The sequence below is a fragment of the Carettochelys insculpta genome, unplaced genomic scaffold (genome assembly GCF_033958435.1).
Source record: "Carettochelys insculpta isolate YL-2023 unplaced genomic scaffold, ASM3395843v1 scaffold_0040, whole genome shotgun sequence".
NCBI lineage: Eukaryota > Metazoa > Chordata > Testudines > Carettochelyidae > Carettochelys > Carettochelys insculpta.
The window spans coordinates 334459-359563 of record NW_027439077.1 but is presented as its reverse complement, the minus strand read 5'-3'; the positions used below and the strand labels follow the sequence as shown (position 1 = coordinate 359563).

Below are 25105 nucleotides of genomic sequence, written 5' to 3'. Positions count from 1 at the left end.
TCCGGGCTCCCGCCCCCTGCTCTAACCACCAGCCCCCACTGCCCTCGATAGAACCCAGGAGTCCTGACTCCCAGCCCCCCAGCTCTAACCACTAACCCCCACTGCCCTCCCCAGCAGGCAGCTCCGTACCAGGCACGCCTCCTTCTGCGACCCCAGCTCGCCTGCCCCGGCCGTCCCGCCGGCCCCACCGCCGCCAGGCCCGGGCTGGCCGCCAGGACCCTCGGGCCGCTCTGCCGCCTTGGGGGTGTCCTCCATCTGCAGCAGGTTGAGCTGGAGGGGGGAGCTGCAGCGCGAGTCGAAGAGGGGGGAGTCGGCCCGCTCAGGCTGGCTGGGGGTGCTGGAGCGGGAGGCCTCGCGGAGGCCGGAGGGCGGGGGGCCGGGCTCCCAAAGGGGGCTGGGAAGTAGGACGGCGGGAGAAGATAATTCGGCAGCATCACCGCCAGCACTGGGGCAGGGAAGTGGGGGGCAGGCTCGGCGGAGGGTAAAACGGGCACCGGATAGGTGGGGACCACAGCAGGGAAAGGGAGGGCAGTTAGGCCAGGCTGGGGGGCGCCTGAGGGGGGCCAGGCCACGGCAGGGCTGGGGGACGGCGTGGAGGCGGGGCTGTCGGAGGGCTTGGTGGTGCTTGATGCGTTTGGTTTTGCCGCGCCAGCCGGCGCCCCGCCGGGGCCCACGGTGCCCTGCCGGGAGGCAAGAGAGTCAGTCGTTAAGCGTGGGGCGCGGACCAGGTCGGCGCCGGGCTGACGTTCCCGGCTCGCGGCAGGCGATATTGTGACTTGGCCCCTGTGGGTGTGCGCAATAAGTTTTATCGCGCGCACCAAAGGACGCGCACCACCTCCACCAGTCCACGCTGCCGGCCCTCTGCTAACGAGCGGGGTGGCCCCCGGCTCTCCCCTGTGCACCCGCCCCAGTGCTCAGCTTACTGGGAACACTGGTCTCAAGGGCCCCGCCGCGTGCCCTGTCCTGCGTCGGCCCGAGGCGGGTCATGTGAGGTGTCTACGGAAAGCCGGCGACCGGCCGGTTCTGCTTCCGGCGGCCGGGCAGCGGTATCGCTGGCGGGAAGGCGGAGACGAACGCCGGTGGTGCGGCTGGATTTCATGCGCTCGGGGTGGGGCGCTGCGTCAGGCTGGGGAGGACACCCGTGGCCCCTTGGGTGACGAACGGAGTCAGCCAGTGGCGTGTGCTGCGAGGGGGTGGTGCACGGGGCGCAGGGAATAAAATTTATTCCACACCTAGCCCGGAAAAGGTGTGTGTGTATTGGATTCCTTTAGAAATTTTAACGCCCGGCTTTTCGTGGGCCCGGCTGTGCCCCCTCCCCAGACACCCACCTGGCTCGATGCCCCGGCTGCGGCCGGCTGGCGAGTCGAAAACGTGCAGCCGGCTCAGGTCCTTGAAGCGGCTCAGGAAGGCCTGTTCCTCCTGCTGGGTGTGGGCCGACAGGACCTCCTTGGTGAGCCCCACCTGGCGGTACTGCTCCCGGTCGGAGGGCGTGCTGGCTGGGGGGCCGGGACCCTCCTCCATCATCACAATGTCTGGGGAGAGACCAAGGGGAGTGAGGCAGGTTAGCTGTGGACAGGGGGTGTCGGGTGAGATGAAACAACGAGCGACAGACGAGGATGGGACCCAGGAGTCCTGGCTCCCAGCCCCTGCTCTAACCACCAGCCCCCACTGCCCTCCCAGTGCCGGGGAGAGAACCCAGGAGTCCTGGCTCCCAGCCCCCCTGCTCTACCCACCAGCCCTCACTGCCCTCCCAGCGCCGGGCAGAGAACCCAGGAGTCCTGGCTCCCAGCCCCTGCTCTAACCACCAGCCCCCACTGCCCTCCCAGTGCCGGGGAGAGAACCCAGGAGTCCTGGCTCCCGGCCCCCCTGCTCTACTCACCAGCCCTCACTGCCCTCCCAGTGCCGGCGAGGGAACCCAGGAGTCCTGGCTCCCACCCCCTGCTCTAACCAGCCCCCACTGCCCTCCCAGCGCCGGGCAGAGAACCCAGGAGTCCTGGCTCCCGGCCCCCCTGCTCTAACCACCAGCCCCCACTGCCCTCCCAGCGCCGGGGAGAGAACCCAGGAGTCCTGGCTCCCGGCCCCCTGCTCTAACCACCAGCCCCCACTGCCCTCCCAGCGCCAGGGAGAGAACCCAGGAGTCCTGGCTCCCGCTCCCTGCTCTAACCACCAGCCCCCACTGCCCTCCCAGCGCCGGGGAGAGAACTCAGGAGTCCTGGCTCCCGCCCCCTGCTCTAACCACCAGCCCCCACTGCCCTCCCAGCACCGGGGAGAGAACCCAGGAGTCCTGGCTCCCGGCCCCAACCACCAGCCCCACAGCCCTCCCAGCGCTGGGGAGAGAACCCAGGAGTCCTGGCTCCCGTACCCCAGCCCCGCACGCGGAAGCAGAAGAAAACCCCCACCCCTCCGGTGACACGTAAAAACATCCCTCGGTAACGAATCCAGCTGCGCCCGCCGGGGGGGAGGGCCAGGGGGTGACGGTGGGGGGGAGGCGGGGGGCAAAACCCAGCCATTCCCCCCCCAGCGGCGTGGGCCTGGCAGGAAGGTTCGGGGCTGGCGCTGCCACCGGGAGGGCGCGTGCCAGGGCTTCCCCCTGCAGTACCCGATTCCGGGGGCTTCTTATCTCCCACGTGCACAATGGTGCTGCTGAAGCTACACTGGGTGGTGACCGATGCCACACTCTCTGCCTTGGCGTGCAAGGCCAGCGGGCCAACCACAGTGGCCGCCACCCGCCTGGCCTCCTCCCGCTTGGACTGGCTTGGCAGGGCTCCCGCCGCGGCATCTGTGCAAAGAGACAACGGGCAGACGTTACCGGAAGCACGCCTGCATCCTCGTGCGACTTTTGCACGGGGGCTGGCGTGACTGGATTTTAAAACGGACGGGGGAACTGGTTTCATGAGCGCCGGCGTGGATTTGCACCGATTCTCGCACGAGGGGGGCGACGTGACTGGATTTGAAAAGCAACAGAAGCATTGTTCTCACTGCCGTGCCGGGTTCGCACCGATTCTCGCACGAGGGAGTGATGTGTTTGGGTTTTAAAAAGAACAGAACCTTTATTACCGCCGCCGTCATAGGTTTACACCGCTTCTTCCACAAGGGGATGACGTGATTGTATTTTAAAATGAACAAGAAATGTGTTGTTATAACCGCTACTCTAGGTTTGCACCGATTCTCGCACGAGGGAGTGACGTGACTGCATTTTAACATGAACAGAAGAACTGTTGTTATAACCGCTGTCCTAGGTTTGCACTGATGCTCGCACGAGGGAGTGACGTGACTGGATTTTAAAATGAACAAGAGAACGGTTACTGTAACCGCTGTCCTAGGTTTGCACTGATGCTCGCACGAGGGAGTGATGTGAGTGGATTTTAAAACCAACAGAACTGTTATAAAAACCACTGTCCGAGGTTTGCACCCCTTCTTGCACGAGGGAATGACAGTGAATAGATTTTCCAACCAATGGAAGAACTGTTGTTCTAACCGTCATCCTAGGTTTGCACCGATTCTCGCACAAGGGAGTGACTGACTAGATTTTAACATGGAGAGGAGAACTGTTATTGTAACCGCCGTCCTAGGTTTGCACCGATTCTCGCACGAGGGAGTGACAGTGACTAGATTTTAGCACGAAGAGGAGAACTGTTCTTGTAACCGCCGTCCTAGGCTTGCACCGATACTCGCACGAGGGAGTGACAGCGACTAGATTTTAGCACGAAGAGGAGAACTATTATTGTAACTGCCGTCCTAGGTTTGCACCGATTCTCGCACGAGGGAGTGACAGCCACTAGATTTTAGCACGAAGAGGAGAACTATTATTGTAACCGCCGTCCTAGGTTTGCACCGATTCTCGCACGAGGGAGTGACAGTGACTAGATTTTAGCACTAAGAGGAGAACTGTTATTATAACCGCCGTCCTAGGTTTGCACCGATACTCGCACGAGGGAGTGACAGTGACTAGATTTTAGCACTAAGAGGAGAACTGTTATTATAACCGCCGTCCTAGGTTTGCACCGATACTCGCACGAGGGAGTGACAGTGACTAGATTTTCGCACGAAGAGGAGAACTGTTATTGTAACCGCTGTCCTAGGCTTGCACTGATACTCGCACAACATGGTGACATGACTGGATTTTGATCTGAACAGGAGAACTGTTACGATAACCGTTGTGCAAGGTTTGCACCAAATCTTGCACCGAGTGACGCGTCTGTTGGCAGCTGGCGAGTGGCCAGATTTCGTTTTGCTCCTCACGTGCACGTAATGGTTTTAGAGGGGTCGGCAGCTGGGATTTGAATCCCTAAGAGCCCACGTTAGGCGCCGGGGTGACCTCCTGGGAAAGGTCCCTGGTCTGGTGAAGCCGGACTTGTCTCCAAGCCCCAGCAGAGGAGTGTGGCTGCGAGATGGGCGCATCTCGGCGTCGGGCGAGAGGTCCCGGTGTCGCCGGCTGCCCCGCCCCAGAAGTGGGCGCATCTCGGCACCAGCCGAGGAGTCCCCGTGTCACCAGCCGCCGCGCCCCAGAGGTGGGCGCATCACAGTGCCGGGCGAGGGGTCCCCATGTCCCCGGCCGCCCCGCCCCAGAGGTGGGCGCATCTCGGCGCCCAGCAAGGGGCCTCTGCGGTGCACTGAGCCTGGCTGGAAGCAACGAAATAATTCCCCGAGAAGAAGCGGCAGCCGCAGGGGGCCAAGCCGATACCTTTGGCCGAGCCAGCTGCCTGCTCGCCTGCTTTCTGCTTGTCGTCGTCCGAGTGGGACGAACCAGTACATGAGGAGCCACATTTTCGCTTCACGCAGCCGGGGATGTTGCAGCTTTGGAGGTACCTGGGAAAGGCCAAGAGGTGGGGTTAGCGGGGACACGGGATGCTTATATAACTGGCCGCCCCACCCCAGAGCTGGGCGCATCTCAGCACCGGGGCAAGGATTCCTGCAGAACCAGCCGCCCCGCCCCAGAAGTGGGCGCGATTTCAGCCCTGGGTGAGACATCGTTATATAACTGGCCGCCCCGCCCACAAGGGAGCTGCTCCTCAGCATCCGGCCAAGGATCCCTGTGCAGCAATCTGCCCCGCCTCAGAAGGGCCTGTGAAACTCTGCCAGGGGAAGCTTCCCTGTGTAACCATTCACCCTGCCCCGCCCCAGAGCTGGGCGCATCTCGGCGCCGGCTGAGCTGGGTTCCTGGCCCCTCCTCACCGGATGATGCCGTCCAGACAGTTGATCTGCTGGTAGGAGTAACCGGACGGCTCCTTCCGCAGGGACTCCTCCGAGGCGAGGGCTGGGCCCTGGCCCTGCTTTGCCTCGCCCGGGGCTGGGCCGCCCGGCCCCCTGTCGTCCTTGGGCTTCTCCAGGCCTGCGAGGACGGCACAGCCGGATCAGACACCGCTGCGGCCAACCCCGCCTCCCCCCAGCGACCGGAGAAGGGACCCAGGAGTCCGGGGACCCCAACGGCCGCCCCAGCACGCAGCAGGGGGGGGACCCCAGGCGCTCACCTGGGCAGGGGGCCGGCGGCTTCGCGCGAGACTCAATGAAAACCTCCTGGCCTTGCCTCTTCACCAGCTGCACGTCCTTGCAGAACTGCTGGAAGGTCATCTGGGAACGGGGTGGGGGGGACAGTCAGGGCAGCCCCCCGACACCCGCCTCGTGCTCTGACCACTAGCCCCCACTGCCCTCCCAGCGCCGGGGAGAGAACCCAGGAGTCCTGGCTCCCGGCCCCCTGCTCTAACCACCAGCCCCCACTGCCCTCCCAGCGCCGGGGAGAGAACCCAGGAGTCCTGGCTCCCGGCCCCCTGCTCTAACCACCAGCCCCCACTGCCCTCCCAGCACCGGGGAGAGAACCCAGGAGTCCTGGCTCCCGGCCCCCTGCTCTAACCGCCAGCCCCCACTGCCCTCCCAGCGCCAGGGAGAGAACCCAGGAGTCCTGGCTCCCACCCCCTGCTCTAACCACCAGCCCCCACTGCCCTCCCAGCACCGGGGAGAGAACCCAGGAGTCCTGGCTCCCGGCCCCTGCTCTAACCACCAGCCCCCACTGCCCTCCCAGCGCCAGGGAGAGAACCCAGGAGTCCTGGCTCCCGGCCCCTGCTCTAACCACCAGCCCCCACTGCCCTCCCAGCGCTGGGGAGAGAACCCAGGAGTCCTGGCTCCAGGCCCCTGCTCTAACCACCAGCCCCCACTGCCCTCCAGCGCCGGGGAGAGAACCCAGGAGTCCTGGCTCCCGGCCCCCTGCTCTAACCACCAGCCCCCACTGCCCTCCAGCGCCGGGGAGAGAACCCAGGAGTCCTGGCTCCCGGCCCCCTGCTCTAACCACCAGCCCCCACTGCCCTCCCAGCGCCGGGGAGAGAACCCAGGAGTCCTGGCTCCCGGCCCCCTGCTCTAACCGCCAGCCCCCACTGCCCTCCCAGCACCGGGGACAGAACCCAGGAGTCCGGGCTCCCAGCCCCCCTGCTCTAACCACCAGCCCCCACTGCCCGCCAGTACCGGGGACAGAACCCAGGAGTCCGGGCTCCCAGCCCCCCTGCTCTAACCACCAGCCCCCACTGCCCTCCCAGCACCGGGGAGAGAACCCAGGACTCCTGGCTCCCGGCCCCCTGCTCTCAGCACCAGCCCCCACTGCCCTCCCAGCGCCAGGGAGAGAACCCAGGAGTCCTGGCTCCCACCCCCTGCTCTAACCACCAGCCCCCACTGCCCTCCCAGCACCGGGGAGAGAACCCAGGAGTCCTGGCTCCCGGCCCCTGCTCTAACCACCAGCCCCCACTGCCCTCCCAGCGCCAGGGAGAGAACCCAGGAGTCCTGGCTCCCGGCCCCTGCTCTAACCACCAGCCCCCACTGCCCTCCCAGCGCTGGGGAGAGAACCCAGGAGTCCTGGCTCCAGGCCCCTGCTCTAACCACCAGCCCCCACTGCCCTCCCAGCGCTGGGGAGAGAACCCAGGAGTCCTGGCTCCCGGCCCCCTGGTCTGACCACCAGCCCCCACTGCCACACGTACCGGGCGTGGGGCCTGCGTCTCCTCGGCGGGGAGGCCGTTGCTGTCGCTGGAGGAGGCGGCGCTGGGGAAGGGCTCGTGCGAGGCGTTGCTGCCCACGGCGCAGAGACCTACGGGGCCAGTGCTGTGCACGGGCTGGGAGTGGGAAGGAAGAAGGGGGGCGTTAGGGCCCAGAGGGAGACAGAGGTCGTGGCGGGAGCGGGGGGGGGGGGAGGCAGATGCCCCGGGGGAGGGTGACGCCCCCACCTGGAGGAGCAGCCGGTAGATCTGCTCCGAGAGCTCCTGCACTTCCGGGTCCGGCTGCCGCATCTTCGGCGCCTTGGGGGCCATGAACACATCTTCATTGAGCGGGCCCCTGGGGGGAGGAGAGGGTGAGGGGCTGGTCCCTCCTGCTCTACCCACCAGCCCCCACTGCCCTCCCAGCGCCGGGGAGAGAACCCAGGAGTCCTGGCTCCCAACCCTGCTCTACCCACCAGCCCCCACTGCCCTCCCAGCGCCGGGGAGAGAACCCAGGAGTCCTGGCTCCCACCCCTGCTCTACCCACCAGCCCCCACTGCCCTCCCAGCGCCGGGGAGAGAACCCAGGAGTCCTGGCTCCCACCCCTGCTCTACCCACCAGCCCCCACTGCCCTCCCAGCGCCGGGGAGAGAACCCAGGAGTCCTGGCTCCCAACCCTGCTTTAACCACCAGCCCCCACTGCCCTCCCAGCGCCAGAGACAGAACCCAGGAGTCCTGGCTCCCGCCCCCTGCTCTAACCACCAGCCCCCACTGCCCTCCCAGCGCCGGGGAGAGAACCCAGGAGTCCTGGCTCCCGGCCCCTGCTCTAACCACCAGCCCCCACTGCCCTCCCAGCGCTGGGGAGAGAACCCAGGAGTCCTGGCTCCCGGCCCCCTGCTCTAACCACCAGCCCCCACTGCCCTCCCAGCGCTGGGGAGAGAACCCAGGAGTCCTGGCTCCCAGCCCCTGCTCTAACCACCAGCCCCCGCTGCCCTCCCAGCGCCGGGGAGAGAACCCAGGACCCGGCACTCACATGCGGACTTTGTGGCGGCCCATGACGAAAGACACCTTGCGGCTCCAGGGGTTGACAAAGCTGGACCAGCTGGTGTCAATGGTGACGTAGTCGCCATTGTGGGTGCGGAAGCGGAGTGGGGAGTGGTCAAACGGCTGCCCGCCGTACTGGAGAACTGGGTGGGGGGGAGTGTTTAAAGTCAGGGGTCATCAATGTGGGAAAGACATTCACACCAATCCCCTGCCAGAGCCAGAAAAAGCAGCCAGAAATTCTGGCTTGCCCCTTTAGATTTACACCAAGGTTACTAGAGGCTTACACCAGGGAGTAGCTGTGGAGTAGAGAGACTGATTGTGAGCCTCTGAAGGATTTACACAGGAGTTATGCCAGGTTTACACCAGGGAATGGCTGTGGAGTAGACAAGCTGCTCACCAGCCCCTTTAAGTGCACACCACGGTTACTATGGTCTTACACCAGGGAGTAGCTGTGGAGTGGAAAGACTGATTGTGAACCCCTGAAGGATTTACGCTGGTGTTATTGCAGGTTTACACCAAGGAGCAGCTGTGCAGTAGAGAGACTGCTGACCAGCTCCTTTAAATTTACACCAAGGCTACTACAGATTTATATAAGAGAGTAAGCGTGGAATAGAGAAGCTGAGTACAAGCTTCTAAGTTTACACTGGAGTTACTCCTGGCTCACACCAGCTGTAGAACAAAACAGCTGATCACCACTCTTTTTGGTGGTTACGGAAAGTTTACACCAGCAAGTACCTGTGGGATACATGAGCTAACCACAACTCCACTAAGGTTGACACCAAGGTTACTCTGAGTTTATACCAGGAAGAAATCGTGGAGTAGAGAAGCTGCTTGCCAGCCCCTTTAGGTTTACACGAAGGAACAGCTGTGGAATAGGAGAGGTGATCACCTCTCAGTTGAGGTTCATGCCAAGGCTATGCTAGGTTTACATCGATGAATAGCTATGGAATAGAAAGACTGATCACCACCCCCATTTAGATTTACACCAAAGTTACTCTGGGTTTACACCAACGAGTAGCTATGAAATAGAAAGCCAATCATCACCCCATTTAGGTTTACACCAAGGTTACTTGGGGGGTTTACACCAACAAGTAACTATGGAGTAGAAGAACCAATGACAATCCCCTTTAGGTTTAAACCCAGAGTAACCTTGGTGTACACCAAGGAGCAGCTGTGGAATAAAAGAGCTGATCACCTCCCAGTTTAGGTTTATGCCAAGGCTACACTAGGTCTACACCAATGAACTGCTATAGAATAGAAGGACTGATCACCAACCCATTTAGGTTTACACTGAGGTTACTCTGGGTTTACACCAGGGAGTAGCTGTGGAATAGAAGGGCTGATCACCTCCCAGTTCAGGTTTACACCAAGGTTACTCTAGGTCTACAACAAGAAGTAGCTATGGAATGGAAGTGCCGATTGCCACCCCGTTTAGTTTTACACCAAGGTTACTCTGGGTTTACACCAGGGAGTAGCTGTGGAGTTGCGGGGCTGATTGCCCTCTATCCCCCTTGATATCCCCTTGTCCCACCCCACCTCATCCTGCCTGCACAACACTCACTTTTCTTGTGGATGGCCATCATGAGGGGCCGGTCCTCCGGGTGGAGATAGAAGAGGACGGGCGTGCCGATCAGGTCCTGGGGGAGGTAGCCCAGCAGGGGAGCGGCCCTGGGTGGGGAAGGGGGGACAGAGGTACTGTGAGCAAGGGTCACCCCTCAACAGCTCCCACACAGCTGGCCCGGAAGTGGGGAAAGAAAGGTTAGGGGGCAGCACCAGCCCGCCAGGGACCAATCCAGGCTCTGGAGCCAGCCCAGACGGACGGAGGGACCCTCACCTTTCGTCCACGTCCTGGAAAAGGCAGCTGGGGGTGTGGCGGGTGGTGAAGATTCGTTTATCGGGCGGGATCCGGGGAGCTGGGGGAGGAAGAGGCAGGCTGGGGTTAAGGGCCCGGATCCAGGGTGGCCGGTGTAATTTTTTAATTCTGCTCCCCGCCCCCCAGGCGGAATAAATTTTGTCGCGCGCGTGGTGGCGCGCACCACCCCTAGGCGGGCAGGCTCCCTCCCCGCCGGCTCACCTTCGTAGCCCGAGTGGATGCGCTCGGCGATGAGCAGACAGCAGGGCTGACCCTCGGCGGTGTCCGTGGGGCGCACCTTGGCCAGGTAGGGGGTGAGCCGGAAGGGAGAATAGCTCAGCTCTCGCCCCCGCGAATGACCTCCGCTGAGAAACAAACCCCTGCAATAAGACCAGAGGCCAAAACAGACCAGCACCGGGCAGCAGGAAAGACCCCAGGGGTCCCTTCGCTCCAGGGGACCCCAAGCGGCGAGGAACCCACTACTCCGGGCACGGCTGGGATGGGAGGGCCTGGGTGTCCCCCCAGTGACCCAGGGTTCCCCTCCCCAGGCCTAGATCCCCCAAGAGCCCTGCTGTGAAAATGGGGGGGGTGGGGGTCCCCTAAGGGCTGCCGGGTTCAGGGGACCCCTTTCCCACTCTCATCCGACGGCCGCTGGCTTGCACGCAGGAGGAGAGAACACGGCCCTCACCACACAAGGGGCCCGGCCCAGCAGAGAGGGTCCCACCTTAGCACTAGCCCCGCCCACCCACTGGCTCCACCCCTCTGGCCCCACGGCAATGGGTGAGCCCTGGACAAGTCTGTCACCTGCACTGTGTGTGTGTGGGGGGGGGGGGGGCAGGCCCCACCTCCTCCAAGCCCCGCCTCCCACAGGAAGGACTCACCTGATCCGGCAGAACACCGACTTCTCTTGGGTGTAATTGACAGCGGCGGCAGCTAGGGACACACAGTAAGGGGGTAGGGGATCAGTGGAGGGGGGCGGGGGGGGGGCGCGGAGGAGAGGGGAAGCCCTGGGCCCTCCCAGCACCAGGGAGAGAACCCAGGAGTCCTGGCTCCCAGCCCCCTGCTCTAACCACCAGCCCCCACTGCCCTCCCAGTGCCGGGGAGAGAACCCAGGAGTCCTGCTTCCCACCCCCTGCTCTAACCACCAGCTCCCACTGCCCTCCTAGCACTGGGGAGAGAACCCAGGAGTCCTGGCTCCCACCCCCTGCTCTAACCACCAGCTCCCACTGCCCTCCCAGCGCCGGGGAGAGAACCCAGGAGTCCTGGCTCCCGGCCCCTGCTCTAACCACCAGCCCCCACTGCCCTCCCAGCACTGGGGAGAGAACCCAGGAGTCCTGGCTCCCGCCCCCTGCTCTAACCACCAGCCCCCACTGCCCTCCCAGCGCCGGGGAGAGAACCCAGGAGTCCTGGCTCCCACCCCCTGCTCTAACCACCAGCCCCCACTGCCCTTCCAGCGCCGGGGAGAGAACCCAGGAGTCCTGGCTCCCGCCCCTGCTCTAACCACCAGCCCCCACTGCCCTCCCAGCGCCGGGGAGAGAACCCAGGAGTCCTGGCTCCCGCCCCTGCTCTAACCACCAGCCCCCACTGCCCTCCCAGCGCCGGGGAGAGAACCCAGGAGTCCTGGCTCCCACCCCTGCTCCAACCACCACCCCCCACTGCCCTCCCAGTGCCGGGGAGAGAACCCAGGAGTCCTGGCTCCCACCCCCTGCTCTAACCACCAGCCCCCACTGCCCTCCCAGCACTGGGGAGAGAACCCAGGAGTCCTGGCCCCCGGCCCCCCCCCAGGCGCTCACTGGTGGAGGTGCAGGCGCTCCAGGAGGGCAGGTGGTAGGGGGCGGTGGAGCCATAGAAGGTGCTGACGTCCTGGGGGGCCAGGAACTCGGCGAAGGTGGCCCCCCGGAAGACCTCCTTCTTGCAGCGCAGGAGGAAGGCCGCCTGCTCCGAGATGTACAGGATGCGGCCCGTGAGGAAGGAGACGGCCGCCGCAAAGGTGTCCTGGGGGGCGCAGACGGGGGGTGAGCTGGGAGGGCGTGTGGGGCTCGGAGGCAGGTGGCACCAGGCATGACACAGGCCACGTATGGACCGGCGGGAGGGGCACTGCCAGGTCAGGGCATCGGACAGACCGGGGGCGGGGTGGGGCCTTGCACGGACCGGAGAGCCTCGCACGGCATTCGCACGGACCAGAGGGCACCGGGACAGAGCCTCGTGCGGAATGCACACGGACCCAAGCCCGCAGGAAAAAGGCCTCGCACGGCATTCACACGGACCAGAGGGCACCGGGACAGGGCCTCGTGCGGAATGCACACGGACCAAAGTGTGAAGGGAAAGGGCCTCGCACGGCATTCGCACGGACCAGAGGACACAGGGACAAGGCCTCGCACGGCATTCACATGGACCCAAGAGCGCAAGGGAAGGGGCCTCACATGGCCTTCGCACGCACAGGAGGGCACCGGGACAGGGCCTCACGCGGACCCAAGGGTGCGGGGAAAGGGCCTCGCACGGACCGGAGGGCACGAGGACACGGCCTCGCACGGGGCTCGCACGGCCAAGGGCACTCACGGGGTTCTTGAGGGTGTACTCAGAGGTGATGTTTTCCAGCTCCTCCACGGTGTAGCTGGAGACGTCCAGGGCGCAGGGCTGGGCCTCCTCAATGGCCCACTGCTGGTAGTAGTCCTGGCTGGCTGTGGACGGCAGCAGAGCCCATCAAGGCCTGGACCTGGGGGGGATCCGGCCCCCCAGCCCGGCCCGCTGCCCCCCAGCCCGGCCGGCTCTCACCTTGCACCTGCTTGACGCAGGACAGGGCGTACTTCAGGGTGGCCAAGGTCCCCGACTGCCCTTTTCCCCGCTTCTCGGAGGGCAGGCGGATTTTCATCTCCTTCAGCGCCTTCATCAGCTCCTTCTGCGTCTTCACCCGCGCCGACTGCTCGCTGCTGCAGGGGCAGGGCGGTGTGTGTGCCGGGGAACCCAGGAGTCCTGGCTCCCGGCCCCCCTGCTCTAACCACCAGCCCCCGCTGCCCTCCCAGCGCTGGGGAGAGAACCCAGGAGTCCTGGCTCCCGGCTCTAACCACCAGCCCCCACTGCCCTCCCAGCGCCGGGGAGAGAACCCAGGAGTCCTGGCTCCCACCCCTGCTCTAACCACCAGCCCCCACTGCCCTCCCAGCGCCGGGGAGAGAACCCAGGAGTCCTGGCTCCCGGCCCCTGCTCTAACCACCAGCCCCCACTGCCCTCCCAGCACTGGGGAGAGAACCCAGGAGTCCTGGCTCCCACCCCTGCTCTAACCACCAGCCCCCACTGCCCTCCCAGCGCCGGGGAGAGAACCCAGGAGTCCTGGCTCCCGGCCCCTGCTCTAACCACCAGCCCCCACTGCCCTCCCAGCGCCGGGGAGAGAACCCAGGAGTCCTGGCTCCCAGCCCCTGCTCTAACCACCAGCCCCCACTGTCCTCCCAGGGCCGGGGAGAGAACCCAGGAGTCCCGGCTGCCCCCCAGCCCTGACCTACCTGCAGCCGCTGGTGGAGGGGTTGTCCTGCTCAGAGCTGGTGCTCAGGAGGCTGTAGGCGACGGAGCTGCTGGGGGGCGACAGGCTCTGGGAGTTGGTGCTGGGGGGAGAGAGACGGGGCCGGCGTGTCAGGGTCCCCCCGGAGGGCAGAGAGGGACCCCCTGACCCGATCCCCACAGACTGTGTGGGAAGGAGCCTGCCCAGCACTGGGCTGACCTGGTGTTCCCCTGTACCTCCTGTCCCTGGGCGGGGCGAGCCGGGGAGGGGGCTTTGGGAATTCCCTCCCCACCCTTAGGGCCGGGTATCACCCCACAGCCACCCCACCCCACCCCGGCCTGCCAGCCGCCCCGCATCACCCCCCTCCCCGGACACCTGGGTCCTTCCGCCACCCCGTAACCCTCCCCCGGACGCCTGGGTCCTCCAGCCACCCGTCCCGCCCAGGCCTGCCAGCCGCCCCGCATCACCCCCCTCCCCGGACACCTGAGTCCTTCAGCCACCCCGTAACCCTCCCCCGGACGCCTGGGTCCTCCAGCCACCCGTCCCGCCCAGGCGTGCCAGCCGCCCCGCATCACCCCCCTCCCCGGACACCTGAGTCCTTCCGCCACCCCGTAACCCTCCCCCGGACGCCTGGGTCCTCCAGCCACCCGTCCCGCCCAGGCCTGCCAGCCGCCCCGCATCACCCCCCTCCCCGGACACCTGAGTCCTTCCGCCACCCCGTAACCCTCCCCCGGACGCCTGGGTCCTCCAGCCACCCGTCCCGCCCAGGCCTGCCAGCCGCCCCGCATCACCCCCCTCCCCGGACACCTGAGTCCTTCCGCCACCCCGTAACCCTCCCCCGGACGCCTGGGTCCTCCAGCCACCCGTCCCGCCCAGGCCTGCCAGCCGCCCCGCATCACCCCCTTCCCCGGACACCTGAGTCCTTCCGCCACCCCGTAACCCTCCCCCGGACGCCTGGGTCCTCCAGCCACCCGTCCCGCCCAGGCCTGCCAGCCGCCCCGCATCACCCTCCTCCCCGGACACCTGGGTCCTTCCTCCACTCCGTAACCCTCCCCCGGATGCCTGGGTCCTCCAGCCACCCGTCCCGCCCAGGCCTGCCAGCCGCCCCGCATCACCCTCCTCCCCGGACACCTGGGTCCTTCCTCCACTCCGTAACCCTCCCCCGGACGCCTGGGTCCTCCAGCCACCCGTCCCGCCCAGGCCTGCCAGCCGCCCCACATCACCCTCCTCCCCGGACACCTGGGTCCTTCCTCCACTCCGTAACCCTCCCCCGGACGCCTGGGTCCTCCAGCCACCCGTCCTGCCCAGGCCTGCCAGCCGCCCCGCATCACCCCCCTCCCCGGACACCTGAGTCCTTCCGCCACCCCGTAACCCTCCCCCGGACGCCTGGGTCCTCCAGCCACCCGTCCCGCCCAGGCCTGCCAGCCGCCCCACATCACCCTCCTCCCCGGACACCTGAGTCCTTCCGCCACCCCGTAACCCTCCCCCGGACGCCTGGGTCCTCCAGCCACCCGTCCCGCTCAGGCCTGCCAGCCACCCCGCATCACCCCCCTCCCCGGACGCCTGAGTCCTTCAGCCACCCCGTAACCCTCCCCCGGACGCCTGGGTCCTCCAGCCACCCGTCCCGCCCAGGCCTGCCAGCCGCCCCACATCACCCTCCTCCCCGGACACCTGGGTCCTTCAGCCACCCCGTAACCCTCCCCCGGACGCCTGGGTCCTCCAGCCACCCGTCCCGCCCAAGCCTGCCAGCCACCCTGCATCACCCCCCTTCCCGGACACCTGGGTCCTTCAGCCACCCCGTAACCCTCCCCCGGACACCTGGGACCTTCAGCCACCCTGTAACCCTCCCCCGGACGCCTGGGTCCTCCAGCCACCCGTCCCGCCCAAGCCTGCCAGCCACCCCGCATCACCCCCCTTCCCGGACACCTGGGTCCTTCAGCCACCCCGTAACCCTCCCCCGGACACCTGGGACCTTCAGCCACCCCGTAACCCTCCCCCGGACGCCTGGGTCCTCCAGCCACCCGTCCCGCCCAAGCCTGCCAGCCACCCCGCATCACCCCCCTTCCCGGACACCTGGGTCCTTCAGCCACCCCGTAACCCTCCCCCGGACACCTGGGACCTTCAGCCACCCTGTAACCCTCCCCCGGACGCCTGGGTCCTCCAGCCACCCCGCCCCCTGCCCCGGACGCCTGGGTCCTCCAGCCACCCTGCCCCACCCAGGCCTCCCAGCCACCCCGCATCACACCCCCCGGACGCCTGGGTCCTCCAGCCACCCTGCCTGTCTCCCCGGGCGCCCAGCGCCGGCACCTCTTGCTGCTGGCCGTGGTCTCGAGCAGGGCCGAGTCCTTGCCGGTGGCGCTGCTGCCTTGGCTGCGGAGGGAGGCGCGGCCCCGCGACTCGTTCCCGCTGGAGCCGTTGCTGTTGGCGTCCATGTCGTCGCCGGCCCGGCCCTCGGCCCCGCCGGTCGCCGGCTCCATGGCGCTCATTGCCGGGGGGCGGCTCTGCTCGCCTGCGGCTGCACCTGCAGGAGGGGGCAGACGTGCGGGGTGAGAGACCCTCTCGCTGCCCAGGGCGCCACAGCTGGGGAGAGAACTCAGGAGTCCTGGCTCCCGGCCCCCTGCTCTAACCACCAGCCCCCACTGCCCTCCCAGCGCCGGGGAGAGAACCCAGGAGTCCTGGCTCCCGCCCCCTGCTCTAACCACCAGCCCCCACTGCCCTCCCAGCGCCGGGGAGAGAACCCAGGAGTCCTGGCTCCCCCCCCCACTCTGACCACCAGCCCCCACTGCCCTCCCAGCACCGGGGAGAGAACCCAGGAGTCCTGGCTCCCACCCCCTGCTCTTACCACCAGCCCCCACTGCCCTCCCAGCGCCGGGGAGAGAACTCAGGAGTCCTGGCTCCCGGCCCCCTGCTCTAACCACCAGCCCCCACTGCCCTCCCAGCGCCGGGGAGAGAACCCAGGAGTCCTGGCTCCCGGCCCCTGCTCTAACCACCAGCCCCCACTGCCCTCCCAGCGCCGGGGAGAGAACCCAGGAGTCCTGGCTCCCGGCCCCTGCTCTAACCACCAGCCCCCACTGCCCTCCCAGCGCCGGGGAGAGAACCCAGGAGTCCTGGTTCCCGGCCCCTGCTCTAACCACCAGCCCCCACTGCCCTCCCAGCGCTAGGGAGACAACCCAGGAGTCCTGGCTCCCGCCCCCCTGTTCTAACCACCAGCCCCCACTGCCCTCCCAGCGCCGGGGAGAAAACCCAGGAGTCCTGGCTCCCACCCCCTGCTCTAACCACCAGCCCCCACTGCCCTCCCAGCGCCAGGGAAAGAACCCAGGAGTCCTGGCTCCCAGCCCCCTGCTCTAACCACCAGCCCCCACTGCCCTCCCAGCGCCAGGGAGACAACCCAGGAGTCCTGGCTCCCGCCCCCCTGTTCTAACCACCAGCCCCCACTGCCCTCCCAGCGCCGGGGAGAGAACCCAGGAGTCCTGGCTCCCACCCCTGCTCTAACCACCAGCCCCCACTGCCCTCCCAGCGCCGGGGAGAGAACCCAGGAGTCCTGGCTCCCACTCCCTGCTCTAACCACCAGCCCCCACTGCCCTCCCAGCACCAGGGAGAGAACCCAGGAGTCCTGGCTCCCACCCCCCTGCTCTAACCACCAGCGCCGGAGTGAGAACCCAGGCGTCCTGGCTCGTACTCTATTTCCCCGCTCCCTCACTTCCGCCCGCCACAGGCTTCCCCACCCGCCAGCCCCGTCACATGCGCCCCACGGCAGCGCCCCAAGGCTTAGCCCACTGACAGCTGGTGCTGGGCTATTTCAGGCCCCGAAAGCCGACCTATTCTTAGCCAAGCTATTTTCTCCCACCCGCTGGACAGGCGGCCGAGGGGTTTTCCAGCAGCCGGGTGAGATCTGGGGCCGGGACTATATTTAGCCCCCATCTGAGAGCCGGGCAGCTTGGTCGGCCGGGGCCGGAGCCAGCGGTTGGGAAAACGTGGCCAGATTGGCCGAAAAACCCAAGCCACATGGCTGCAGTCGGAATATCTCCCCACCGCCCAGCATCCACGCGGCCCCTTTTTATCTACCAGCCAGGACGGGAGCACCGCGGGATGCGTTGCCGAGCAACGGGAGGCGGTGGGGGGAGGCAACGGGGCGGTTACCGGGGGAACGCGGAATTCGGCGCTGGGGTCCTGACAGAGCGATACGCCGACAACCTTTTCTTTAAAAAATTTAATAGGCGTTTTCGGATGGACGGACGGACAGATGGAAATCGGGGCTGGACGGACGGCTAGATGGCTGGCTGGGGGGGCTGGATGGATGGACAGGTGAATGGAGGGACGGCTGGCTGGCTAGATGGCTAAAGAGCTCGATGGATGGATGGATGGATGGATGGCTGGACGGCTGGCTGGCTAGAGGGTTAAAGAGCTGGACGGACGGCTGGCTGGACGGACGGCTGGCTGGCTAGATGGCTAAAGAGCTGGATGGCTGGACAGACGGACGGCTGCCTGCCTGGACAGATGGCTAAAAAGCTGGATGGATGAATGGACGGACGGACGGCTGGCTGGCTAGATTGCTAAAGGGCTGGCTGGACAGACGGATGACTGGACGGACGGCTGGCTGGCTGGCTAAACAGCTGGCTGGCTGGCTGGCTGGCTGGGCGGCTGGCTGGCTAGACGGACAGCTGTCTGGATGGGTGGCTAAATGACTGGCCGGTTAGATGCCCAGACGGCTGGGTGGATGGCTTCAGATGGATGGACAGACAGACGGATGGGTGGCTGGACAGCGGGGTGAACGACTAAGAACCCAGATCTCCAGGGTGCAGAAAGGGAGCTGGTCCCCTTGGTGAGTGGGGAAAAAACCTGCAGTTACTTCTTCTTTGCCAAGTTGCCGACAAGCGTTCCCAGCGAGCGGACCGCCCAGGAGAGGGTCAGGTACCACCCGGCCGAAGAAGCGAGCCCCCAGCTGGCGGCGTGCCTTCCCACCGGTGGTGCGCATCCGCACCGAGCGATGAATAAAATTTATTCCGCGCCGCGGGCGGAGGAGGAAGAAAAAATATTCGCCGGAACACGCGCGGATTTCATTTCCGCCAGAACGGGAGCGAATTCAAACCAGACCCAGGCTAGGCGCCAAGGCCGTCTGCGACTAGGCCACGTTAGGCGACAGTTAGCCCTTGTCGCTGGGGGACAGACTGCTCCCGAAGCTGATGGGAAAGAGGGTTGATTCCCGTCGCGTGCGGATTTTGAGGTGGTGCGCAGTCTTCGGCGCGGGTGAAAATTTATTCCGCACGCCGAGAGGGAAGGCGGGCGGGAACGGTGTTGCGGCCGCCTGAAAACAGCATGGGAGGCTGCGGAGATGGGGCCGCCAGCCTTCTCGGTAGCCGCTTCAGCCGGAAAATAAGCCCAGCCGAAACCCACAGCTGGGTTTCCGGCAGCCGAGCTCAACAGGTTGCACCATCGAGACGACGCCCCCACCGCCCCGCAGCGCCCAGGAGGGATTCAGGGGCCACCCGGCTCGTCCACCGAGTGCCCGGTTTGTAGTGGTTGGTACCCCCATGCGCGACAAGGTTTCTTCCACCCGTGCACTCAGTTTTACACATTGATGTGCAGAATAAATTTTATTCGCTGCCCCGCGCGCACCACCCATGGAAACCCACACTGCCAACCTACCCACCGGGGCCCTGCAACTTGCTCACAGCCCCCCGGAGCTGTTGTTTCCCAACCTCCCCCACTGAAGTCCTGGTGGATGTTTACCCACACACGCCGGACAAAGCAGCCCCCTTCTGCCTCCTCCCCAGCTAGCTTCCCTCGGTGCGCAAACCTCGCCCTTCAAGTGTAAAAAAAACCCTCCCTAATCCAGCCCGGCAGGCGCCACGAGCCTAGTGGGGAAAGAGTTAAACAAGAGGGGGAAATTTAACACTCACCACCAGAGGGGCTTGGCCTGGGCCTCCCTGGACGATTCGGTGCCGAAAATCCCACCGCTGCCACCAGCGGGTCCCTCCTCGCCGGCGAGGCGGCCGGCGCGTGCGTTCAGCCCCGCCGTGCGCTCCACAACTGCCGCCGAGGGCTGGCAGCGCTGTAGCAGATGACTGCCTTCCGCCCGCGCCTCCCCGCCCCCCCCCCCCCCCCCCCGCCGATTGTGTAACCCGCGACATGTGCCGAGCGCCCCGGCTGATGTCAGCGCCGGCTTTCACATCGCCCCGCACGTGGCGGGTGGTGTGGGCCGCCCCAGGTTCCGGAGCGGCCCTGGTTGGCCGAGCGGGCCGGCCAATGGCAGCCGCCGGGGCCCGCTCGCCTAATCGGGCGTCAACAAAGCTCCTGCCGGCTGTTGGCAAGGCATCAAAAAAAAGACACGAATGAGAACAACAAAGCCGGCGGGGAGGTCCGCCGGGGCCGAGTTTTCCGGGCGAGGAGAGGGACAGATTGCCACAGTAACGCTCCCTCTAAGCTCTTCCAACCGGGGAGGAGTTTTCGCCCGCAGAAACGCAGCCTAAGCCCCGCACTCGATTCACTCCTGGGAGACCACCCAAGCCCTCAGCTTCCCGGGACGCGGGGGGGGGGGAGGCGTAATAAATTTTGTTCGGCGCACCAGTGGTAAAAAACGCACCCTGCCGGCTGAATCCCTCCTGCGCCGCCGGACAAAAGGACGGCCGAAAGGAAGCACCAGCCCCCGCAGCAGCGTACCCAGCCTCAGCGGCTCGGAACGAAGGAAGAGGTTTTAGATTTGTACAGCTCCCTGCACATTCTGGCGTCGCTAACAGGCAGGGACACGGCTCTGCTTCGCGGCCGCCGGCCACGCACACTCGAGGGCCACGTAGGTCCCAGCTCCCCCAACGTTTACCAAGCTCCAATTTTTTCTAATGCACTGAGGATGTAAATCCATCGAGGACTTCCCGGGTTTATTGAGGGCTTCCCGAGGTTTCTTCTCAGTGAGCAACTCAGGCGAGGTATGAAAACAGCCAAGGCCAGAGTCCCCCCCCTATTTTTTCAACTCGTGCGCAGAATAAATTTTCTTATGAGCCATGCGCGGATGTGAACCACCTTGAGAAACACAGTGCTAATCAGTGAGGCAGCCCCCGACTCTCCAGTGCCCAGCGCTCAGCTTACAGGGAGTTCAGACCAGGGAATCGCAGATCCCGCCTCGATAAATACTGCCCACAGCAGCTGCGCGTGAGCGGGCCAGGGAGACCGAGACAGCCGCGGTTGCGTCCCAGGAAAAGGGACTGGCTGATCGGATGCGAGGAAGGAGAAAGGATCAGAAACGGGGACGCCCAGAGAGCGCTGCCCAGCCAGGTGAATTTGACCGCCCCCCCACAACCACGAGGCCGTGCCTCAGTTTCCCCAACAGCCTCCCACTGACTACCCCTAAACACCCCAGGGCAGCTGGTCCGCCACGACCTCCCGCCTCAGCTTCCCCAAAAACCCCCTCAGAGAAGCAGCCTGGCCAGGCCAGGGCTCCCTTAACTCTTCCTCCCACCCAGGGCGGAATAAATTTTATGCTGTGCACCCAGGCTGCGGTGGGCGCACAATGCCTGTAGAAATCACACGTTGCCACTCGGGGGGAGCTCACCAGTGTGACCCCTCCCTGGGAGGCCCCCACAGGCCTCAGTTTCCCCAGCAGAGAGATTGGGCGCTTGTTAAGCCTCCCCACAGCCCGGGCAGAAGGGGCGGCTGCCCCACCGCAGCGATGAGCCGAAAACCCGAGCGCCAGCACGCAGAGGCGTCTGCGGGGGGCGGCCAAGCGGCCAGGCTGAGACAATACCGAGCGCCCCCGCCCCTGCCCGGCAGCTCATTGTCTCCTGCCGTCGCCGACCCCGACCCGGCCCACGCGGGGGCAGCGCAGGAACCCGGCACCGGGTTAATTAGACAAGGCCTGAAAGAAATGAGTGTGTGGGAGGGTTCAGGCTTCTCTTGCAGAGACAGGGGGAGGACCCAGGAGTCCTGGCTCCCAGCCCCCCCAGCTCTAACCACCAGCCCCCACTGCCCTCCCAGCGCCGGGGAGAGAACCCAGGAGTCCTGGCTCCTGCTCTAACCACCAGCCCCCACTGCCCTCCCTGCACTGTGGAGAGAACCCAGGAGTCCTGGCTCCTGCTCTAACCACCAGCCCCCACTGCCCTCCCAGCGCCGGAGAGAGAACCCAGGCGTCCTGGCTCCCAGCCCCCACTGCCCCCTGCACCGGGGGGCTGTAACCGGAGCCCCCCGGGGCTCGTGACATAACCAGGTCACCCGCTCAAGGCCGCGGCTGCTCCAAGCACAGGGCCTTTATGTAATATTTCCCAGCCAGGTACCGGCCTGGCAGCTCCTTACACAACACCGGCTCGGCGCAGGCCATTGGCCGATCCGGGGGGGAGGAAGGGGAGCGGCGGTGGCCGGGGGACCCTTGTAAAACCACCGGCCCCTGCCCAGCCGCCCACCCCGGCCCCAGGGCTGTCTGCACACGGCCCAGGAGGCAGCGCAGCGGGAACACTGCGTTCCTGGCGCCACCGCAGGCTGGGCCGGTGCCAGGGACGCCCTGCCAGGCGCACGCCGCTGGGCCTGGGCGCCTCCGCAGCCGGGAGAGAACCCAGGAGTCCTGGCTCCCGGCCCCCTGCTCTAACCACCAGCCCCCACTGCCCTCCCAGAGCAGTTCTCTCCCCGGCAGGGGGGGCTGGTGGTTAGAGCAGGGGGTGGGAGCCAGGACTCCTGGGTTCTCTCCCTGGCGCTGGGAGGGCAGTGGGGGCTGGTGGTTAGAGCAGGGGGTGGGAGCCAGGACTCCTGGGTTCTCTCCCCGGTGCTGGGAGGGCAGTGGGGGCTGGTGGTTAGAGCAGGGGGTGGGAGCCAGGACTCCTGGGTTCTCTCCCCAGCGCTGGGGGGCAGTGGGGGCTGGTGGTTAGAGCAGGGGGTGGGAGCCAGGACTCCTGGGTTCTCTCCCCGGCGCTGGGAGGGCAGTGGGGGCTGGTGGTTAGAGCAGGGGGTGGGAGCCAGGACTCCTGGTTCTCTCCCCGGCGCTGGGAGGGCAGCGGGGGCTGGTGGTTAGAGCAGTGGGGCCAGGAGCCAGGACTCCTGGGTTCTCTCCCCGGCGCTGGGAGGGCAGTGGGGGCTGGTGGTTAGAGCAGTGGGGCCAGGAGCCAGGACTCCTGGGTTCTCTCCCCAGTGGTGGGAGGGCAGCGGGGGCTGGTGGTTAGAGGAGGGGCTGGGAGCCAGGACTCCTGGGTTCTCTCCCCGGCAGTGGGGGCTGGTGGTTAGAAGAGGCGCGTGGGAGCCAGGGCGCCCAGGGCCCGGACTCAGTTGTGCGTCACTCCTGAGACAGACACACACACACACACACACACACCCAACAATGCAAGTACTGCAGAGGAAGGAGGGGGAACAACAAGCCACAGCGATCACAGCAGGGGGGGCCCAGCTGTGCTCCCCCCAAACCCTGAGCAGAGGAGCTGGGGGGGGCCCCCACAGGGTGACACCCCCCTGTCCCCCACACCCCAATTACATAAGGCACCGGGGCCATTAGGAAAAGGGCCCCCATGCTCCACAGGGAGATGCAGCTGGTTCTGGGGTGGGGTGGGGTGGGGAAGTGGGGGGCCGGGAAAGTGGGGATCCCCTTATGGGGCTTCCCAACCACCCCCCACATCACACCGACATCCCCCTGAAGGGTAAGCCAGGGTCTCTGCTGCCCCCCACCTCGCACAGAGCCGGTCACCCCATAACAGCCCCAAGCGGCTCGTGGCAGGGACACCGCCCCCACTGCCCCATGGGGCCCCCAGCTCACAGGACCCGAGGCCCTTGACTCTCTGGAACTCCAGCCCCCCTGCCATGGAACTGTCCACCCCACTGACCCATCCCTGTGGACCCCCCACAGAACCCCCCATACACCTAGGAGCCTGCCCCACAAGTCTGCCACCCCCCTCCTCTGCCTCACAGACCCAGACCCTCCAAACCCCCAGCCCCACTGTGCTACAGACCCAGACCCACTGACCCCTGGGTGGCTCCACAGACCCAGTCCCACAGCTCCTGAGCCGCCCCCACCACTGCTTCACTAATTCCCTTCTGCCTCACAGATCCAGACCCACCGACCCCCCCCGCTCTGCCCCGTGGACCAAGCCCCACTGACAGACCCAGACCCAGACCCACCGACCCCACCGTGCTACAGACTCAGTCCCACAGCCCCTCCTCTGCCCCATAAACCCCACAACCCCCACCCCCCCACTGCCTCACCAATCCCCTTCTGCCCCACAGATCCAGCCCCAACCCCACGGACCAGCCCCCCGCCCAATGGAACCAGCCCCACTGACGACCCCCAGACCCACAAACCGCCCCCCACTGTGCTACAGACCCACTACCCCACTCACCCGTCTGCCCCACAGCCCCTCCTCTGCCCCATGAACCGCCCCCACTGCCTCACCAATCTCCTTCTGCCCCACAGATCCAGCCCCAGCCCCACCGACCCCCGCTCCTCTGCCCCACGGACCCAGCCCCACTGACACCCCTCAGACCCATCCCCAGCCCCACTGCCCCGCAGCCCCCTGCCCCACTTACGATCGCTGCACCCCGTCTGCCTGTCCCTGCGCATCCCCGGCTCGGGCCCGCCCCCCGCCCGCCCATTGGCCGCCCCGGCGCCCGGCGCCTCCCATTGGCCGGCGGGGCCGCGCGCAGGCAGCCGGCCGCGTGAGGGGGGCGGGGCCCGGCCCCGAGCATGCAGGGCCGCGCGTGACCCGGCCCCGCCCCCGCCGGCCGCCCATTGGCCCGCGCCGCGCCCGGCCCCGCCCCGCCGGCCGCCCATTGGCCCGCGCCGCGCCGCAGCGGCAGCTGGGGGGACACGTGCGGGGCCGGGCGCACGGGGCAGGCGGGGCGGGGCCAGCGGAGGGGGCGGGGCCGGGAGCCCGGACGCCTGGGTTCTTTGTGGGGTGGGTGGGGCCGGGAGCTCGGACGCCTGGGTTCTTTCTAGGTGGGGGCGGGGCTAGGAGCCCGGACACCTGGGTTCTTTCTGGCTTTGGGGGGGGGCCGGACGCCTGGGTTCTTTCCGAGTGGGTGGGGCCCGGAGCCCGGAGCCCGGACGCCTGGGTTCTTTGTGGGTTTGGGGGGGGCCCGGAGCCCGGACACCTGGGTTCTTTCTGGCTTTGGGGGGGGGGGGGCCAGACGCCTGGGTTTTTCCTGGGGTGGGTGGGTCTGGGAGCCCGGACGCCTGGGTTCTTTCCGAGTGGGTGGGGCCCAGATCCCAGACGCCTCCGTTCCTTATGGGTGGGAGAGGAAGGGGGCAGGGATCGGACGCCTGGGTTCTTTCTGTGGGGGCGGTGCAGGGAGCCTGGACGCCTGGGTTCTCTCTCTGGGACGAAAGAGGGAGCCTGTGACCCCCATCAGCCCAAGGCTGCCCAGCCGCAGCCACCCCGACGCTGGGCTCCGAAGCCCCCCTCCGCTGTAGGCTTTGTGTCTGCCCTTCACCCCCCAACTGCACTCCTCCCCCCGGGGAAACCCAGGCGTCCTGGCTCCCGGCCCCCCCTGCTCTGACCACCAGCCCCCACTGCCCTCCCAGCACCAGGGAGAGAACCCAGGAGTCCTGGCTCCCACCCCTGCTCTAACCACCAGCCCCCACTGCCCTCCCAGCATCGGGGAGAGAACCCAGGAGTCCTGGCCCCCAGCCCCCTGCTCTAACCACTAGCCCAATCTGGGAGCAGCATGGGACTCACTTCTCTGGGGCAGGAGGCAGGTGTGGCTCAGGGCGTCCGGGAGCGGGACGTCCCCCATGTGGGGCAGACCCCACTCCGAGGACATGGGGAGCCGGGGCAGGGCTGGGCCAGGGAGGCCATAG

The 25105-nt window shown here is 66.3% G+C and overlaps 1 protein-coding gene across 1 annotated transcript; it reads right to left on the bottom strand.

Annotated features, from left to right (window-relative positions):
• Positions 1-96: 96 nt before the first annotated feature.
• Positions 97-23915, bottom strand: PER1 (period circadian regulator 1; the record flags this gene model as incomplete). The annotated part of the gene is given in 21 exon segments (XM_074983165.1): positions 97-356; positions 359-611; positions 613-680; positions 1329-1532; positions 2600-2779; positions 4685-4809; positions 5176-5332; positions 5472-5571; positions 6963-7094; positions 7206-7314; positions 7989-8142; positions 9561-9667; positions 9834-9912; positions 10074-10216; positions 10733-10784; positions 11645-11846; positions 12411-12532; positions 12627-12781; positions 13349-13447; positions 15652-15865; positions 23836-23915. Coding segments are annotated over 21 exon segments (2949 nt in total), but the record flags the coding sequence as incomplete, so codon positions are not given.
• Positions 23916-25105: the final 1190 nt, after the last annotated feature.